The 6,000-nt window shown below is 41.6% G+C and overlaps 1 protein-coding gene across 5 annotated transcripts in view; it reads left to right on the forward strand.

Moving 5' to 3' along the window:
* F2KP (fructose-2,6-bisphosphatase) overlaps nt 1-4,528 on the forward strand; it is a 146,260-nt gene extending 141,732 nt beyond the window's left edge. For all 5 annotated transcript variants that reach the window (XM_087377750.1, XM_087377766.1, XM_087377755.1 and 2 more), the window contains one exon: nt 4,192-4,528. In XM_087377750.1, coding sequence (XP_087233876.1) covers nt 4,192-4,278 — 87 coding nt within the window. In that variant the 3' untranslated portion in view covers nt 4,279-4,528. The remainder of the gene's footprint in view (nt 1-4,191) is intronic.
* The last annotated feature ends 1,472 nt before the right edge of the window (nt 4,529-6,000 follow it).

Below are 6,000 nucleotides of genomic sequence, written 5' to 3' on the forward strand. Positions count from 1 at the left end.
TGAGGAAAGCATGCACAGGCAGCCCTCACAAAAATCAGAAAATAAGAAGGTTGTCTTTGAAGAAATCATTGTGAATAGACAGCAAAATATGCCCAATAATATGCAGCAAGGTGCTGCTGCAAATGTCCCTAATGCACAGGGAATAGAGGCTGAGAATCAGCCTAATCAAATTGCCTTTGATATGCCACAGATAGAGCCACACCTTGGTGATGTAGCACAGCCAGAAGAGGTGGTACAACCACATAATATGGCTGATATGCAGGCTGAACAGCCAGCCAATCAAGATGTTTGGGTAAGGAGATCCACCAGAGTATCCAAACCTCCTGATAGGTTTGTTCCAGGACAGAACTATGTGGCTGATTTTGTCATGTTGACAGATTGTGGTGAGCCTTCATGCTATCAGGAAGCAATGAGAAGGCATGATAAGAGAAAGTGGGAGAAGGCCATGCATTCAGAAATGGATTCTCTTATCAAAAATAAGACATGGGATTTGGTGAAACTACCAACTGGAAAGAATGCCTTACCATGCAAATGGGTCTATAAGATCAAGGTCACTCCTAATGCTGAGAACAAATACAAGGCAAGATTGGTTGCCAAGGGATTCAAGCAACAGAAGGGCATTGACTTTGATGAAATCTTTTCCCCTGTGGTGAAAATGACAACATTGAGGGCTGTTTTGGCATTGGTTGCACATGAGGACATGGACTTGTGTCAGATGGATGTCAAAACTGCGTTTCTTCATGGTGATCTTCATGAGGAAATTTTTATGGTACAGCCAGAAGGGTTTGTCAGTGAAGGCAAAGAAAAGTTGGTATGCAAGCTGAAAAAGAGCTTATATGGGTTGAAGCAAGCTCCAAGGGAGTGGTACTTCAAATTCCATACTTTCATGCAATCTTAGGGGTTTAGGAGAAGTGATGTTGATCACTGTCTCTATACCAAGAAAGCAAAGGATGGTAGCCTTATTTTGCTCATCATTTATGTTGATGACATGCTTATTGTAGGCAAATCTCGGTATGAGATTGATGCACTGAAAATGGGATTGCATAAGACCTTTGATATGAAGGATCTTGGTGATGCAAATCACATCTTAGGGATGCGTATCATACGGGACAGAAATCAGAAATTGCTCTATTTGTCTCAGAAGGAATACATTGGCAAGGTTTTGCAGCGTTTCAATATGGAGGGAGGAAAGATTCTTAATACTCCATTACCTCCATATGTGAAACTCAGTCAAAAAGACAGCCCACAGTCAGATGATGAGAGCGCTGAAATGGCCAAGACTCCTTATGCATCCGCGGTTGGTAGTCTTATGTATGCAATGGTGGCTACACGTCCAGATATTGCCTTTGCAGTGGGAGTTGTCAGTAGATACATGGCAACACCTGGCAAGAAGCATTGGGAAGCCGTGAAAGGTATCATGAGATATCTTAAAGGCACAATGCATGTGTGCATTTGCTTTGGGAAGAAAGACTTGGTTCTTCATGGGTTCACAGACTCAGATTTTGTAGGATGTGTAGACCAAAGAAAGTCTACTACAGGATATGTTTTCACCTTAGGTGGTGGTGCTATTTCATGGATCTCTCGGCTGCAAAAATGCATTGCTTTATCTACCACAGAGGCAGAATATGTTGCAGCCACAGAGGCGTGCAAAGAATCCATATGGTTATCTCGTCTAGTGGGAGATATTGGTTTATCTCGAGAGGTTCCTATTTTGCATTGTGATAGTCGGAGTGCTATTCAGCTAGCACGGAATCCTGTGTTTCATGCCAAAACGAAACACATTGAGGTGAAATATCATTTTATCAGACAGGTACTTGAGGATAAGCGCATTCGGCTTGTCAAAGTGCACACTCATGACAATCCTGCAGATCTTTTGACCAAGAGTCTTAACCCGCAACGCTTTGCACATTGCAGAGTACAGATGGGTGTTGGCTGAGTTTCTCATGTTGAGATTCTCTTGTATTTTGTGTATATGTTTTTATGTACACTTCTTCCTCTTTTTGGGCACATTGCCTTTAAGTGGGAGATTGTTGGGGATAAAGGCACAATGTGCTATCCCTTGTATAAGTGGTACTTATAATGCCACGTCATCACCTTATCTATTCTTTGTATAAAAGGCAATAAGGGAAGTCACACAATAGACTTTTTTGCTTCCCACAAAACTTGTGCTCTCTCCTTCCACTCTCTCTCTCTCCCTCTTGCTTCCGCTCTTTGTTCCCATCAATATAGATCCTACATTCAGATAGAGGGGACAATACATGTCCAAGGAGTTGGCAAACTTCTTGGTGTGAAAGACATCATAGATCAATGCACGGTCTGCTATACTCAATAATGGAGTGGCTGAACTGAATGGAAATGGCATGCACGATTAAGGCCAAAAGATTGCCTAACAAGTTTTGGATAGAAGCCATAATGTGCTCTAATCATGTTTTGAATAGGTGTCCCATTAAAGTGCTCAAGGTTATGACGATCAAGCTTCGTATGAAAGAAGGCCAAATGTCAGTTACTTCCATTACATTTGGATGCATAGCATATGCGCATGTACCTCAAGAATTGAGAGGAAAGCTTGATAACAAAGACGAGAAGTACATATTTCTGGGCTACAACAGATCTACATTCATCATGGTGGATCCTACTCTAATTCTCACTGATAGTGAAACTGCCATTGTTGTGGCGCGGGATCCTGTGTTTCCAGTTTTTTTTTTTTTTGGGCAAAGTGGAGAACCCCAAAACTTGGAGCTCAGCTGAAATGAGATTGCAAGAGCGGAGTAAAAGAAGGGTGTCAACAACAAACCCCTAAAACCCTAGGGAGACTCAAAACTAGATGTCTTAATGTCCAATTAATGCACTTTCCAACAGAAATGTACTAGTAACCAATGCTATAACATGTGTGATGATTGTCATTCTGGTAGCGGGTGCAAAGGTCTCATCATAATCTATTCCCTTCTCCTGGGAATAGCTTTTAGCAACTAGCCTTGCCTTGTAAGCCCACTTTGCCCAAAAGCCTATTGCCCTATGGTCAGCTTCACCAGATCCCATGTGTTGTTTTAATGGATTGAATCGAATTCAGCTCCCATGGCTCTTATCCAATGCTCACTCTCTTGGCTGTCAGGTTCATCCTCGTCACATAAGTCCTCATCCAAGCAGCGTCCATATATTATATTCTCCAAAACTTCTAGAACCCGCCTGTCTTGCTAGTGAGAGTAGCTGTAAGCTTACTCTCCTGGAGAGTTTGAATCAGTCACATGGGGTTGATCTAGCTTCTTCATTGCTGTTTTCTCTTCCCTAATGATTTGGTCCACATAATATTGGGCTGCTCATTGACCTGATCTGGGGCATTCATGCTGCTGTTCATTCGGCATTTACTGATTTTCTACTGGCTGCTCTAAACTGCTGTCCACTATTTTTGGGAGAAACCTATCAAACACATCATGTGAACCTATATGAGTTGTTTTTTCAAGTAAGTCAGTTTTCAGTAAACAGCACACCTCTACTGACAAAAATTCATTGTGTCAAAGTATTATAGAGGCGGCCTGTCATCTGCTTAGGTGCATAGGCTAAGAATCCAAACACCCTAAACTAGTCCACTTTGGGTTTCTTGTTGTATCATGGCTCAAAAGGCATGATGGTCTTTAGAGCTTTTGTCGGCAGTCTGTTCACAACATGTGCATCACACGTGATTGCCTCCATCCGGTACTTATGTGGCAACCCCTTTGCTTTGACCATATATCTGGCCATCTCCATAAGAGACCTTTTTCTTCTCTTAGCAACACCAATTTTTCTGAGGTTTGCATGATGATTTTCTTGATTTTCTTCCAAGTATGTCTTAAAAACATCATACATATATGCCCCCCCTTGATCTGTAAGGAGGCTTTTAACAATATTCCCAACCTGGAGTAATCAAATGAAGGTCACAAAATAAAGATGCTTCCCCAAGTGATGGTGTCCTCATGTATCGCTATGAATGAGCTGGAATGTCATGTCACCTCCAACTGATCGCAGCTTTCTTTTTTATTTTTCCCTAAAGAGAAGCCAAGTTAATTCATTATTTTGTTGTTTAATAAGTACCCCAATAGTATCCTTTATTACTCTCAATGGTGCAAGCTTATCATTCTCCAAATTCAGGGCATGTCTGCCTTCCCTTTGCTTTTGTCTAAATTGTGTCTCTTTGCCTTTCTGTATTGTTGCCAGGTGCCTCTCCACACAATCATAGAGATTCAGATGGGAGTGACTGGTGTGCAAGAGAAACGTTACAAACTCATGGATACAACTAGCTGATCCATCTCCGCTTGGATCATGACATACTGTTGACTGTAATGTCCACAGTAAAATTTGTCATCTTCGAAAAAAAATGTTGCATGCTTTGAAAAGCAAGAGCTTGATGTATGCATCCATGTCTATCATTTCCTTGCAATGTAACCCTTAGCATCATTTTTTTTTAGTGCATTTTAACTTGAAGCCAGAAATGTTTCTGTTTTCCTCATTTGTTAGCTGATAATATCAAAGCGCATTCTTATTTCGTGTTCAATCAGCTTACTGTGGGATTGGCTTCTGTGAATGATAGATCTTGCATCCTGTTCAAAATGCTAAGCCCGAACCTAGAATTAACTGAACTTTAATTGAGATTTTGCATATTGTATTAGGCTTGAGGCTTAGGAAAATGAGGTATCCTATAAAGTGATATATTTGTCATCACAATGTGATGTCTGCATCAAGGAATACGGTTAAGATATTTTTAGTAGCTTAGCAAATGATAGTGTATGTTGTAAGAAGAGTAGACTGTAAGATAATGGTATTATTTTTAATTATAATCTAGTACCAAGAACATACAGCCTAATCATCCTCAATGAACGGAGGGAACTCCTTTTGATCATTCATATCATTAGTGTCCTCCTTTCGTCTTAGACCTGAATTATTCCTCGTGCACAAGGTACATGAAAATGAGTTGGAGTGGGTAGTAACCTGTCAACTCCACGACTGGGCTCATCAACTAATGTCAAAGCATAATACATTGCAGTGTATCTCTTTATTATTCACCTTCTTTGCATGCGGGTCAATATATGCATGTAGGTGTGCCATTGCTTGTTTTTTTCTGATAGTATCGTGTGTTAAGAGTTTTCTTTTGGCTCTTTGCCAAGTCCAAGTGTTAACTTCATGGTTGTCTTTGTTGCTCTTTAGTGTTTGCTTTTTAGAGGTAGTCATAGTGTTGACTAGTTGCTTGGTTAGAAGTCTTTGCAATCATTTTGTTCTCGCTTCGCAAGGATTTTTTGATGTTGTGCTTCTCTTTCATTACCTTGCAAATAAGGGCATCCATTGGCATTGCATCCCCTACAATGGTTCCAAAAATTTGTAGTCTCTGGCAGGGGCTCACATGTTGTGGGCATCTTGAAGGTTGCCAAGGGAGCCTCTCCTCCTGCTACTCCTTGTGGAAGCAATGCAATCACAAACCACCCTTGATTGTCACACTCGAGACTCATGAATTGTTGCAATATATTTCCAAGAGAGAGAGAAAAGGGGGAGGGGAGATGGAAGAAGAGAGGGGAGGTAGGAAGAGAAGAGAAAAATGAAGGGGGATGGAGTCAAATACAAAGGCTCTACAATGGAAGTAAGAGAAGACGCAAACACATTGAAGAGAAAGAGAGAGCTCTTATTCCAAACTTGTGCATATAACAATGAATACCAAAGTCAACCATTTAGCCTTTTATACATTCCATCTTTTGAAGAGAGGGACAAACCTACTCTCTCTCTCTCTCTCTCTCTCCCTCTCTCTCTCTCTCTCTCAAATCCATCTTTTGAAGAGAGGGCCAACCCTACTCTCTCTCTCTCTCTCTCTCTCTCTCTCTCTCTCCTCCTCCCTCCCTCCCTTCCTCCCTCCCCCCCTCTCTCTCTCTCTCTCCCTCTGTCCCTCCCTCCCCCTGCCCCCCCCCCTCTCTCTCTCTCTCTCTCTCTCTCTCTCTCTCTCTCTCTCTAAATGGCCTTAGAGCCAACCCTTCCTCCCTC

Source organism: Dipteris shenzhenensis, chromosome 1, assembly GCF_047967505.1.
Source record: "Dipteris shenzhenensis isolate YYH24624 ecotype China chromosome 1, Dip_SZ_1.0, whole genome shotgun sequence".
Taxonomy (NCBI): Eukaryota; Viridiplantae; Streptophyta; class Polypodiopsida; order Gleicheniales; family Dipteridaceae; genus Dipteris; species Dipteris shenzhenensis.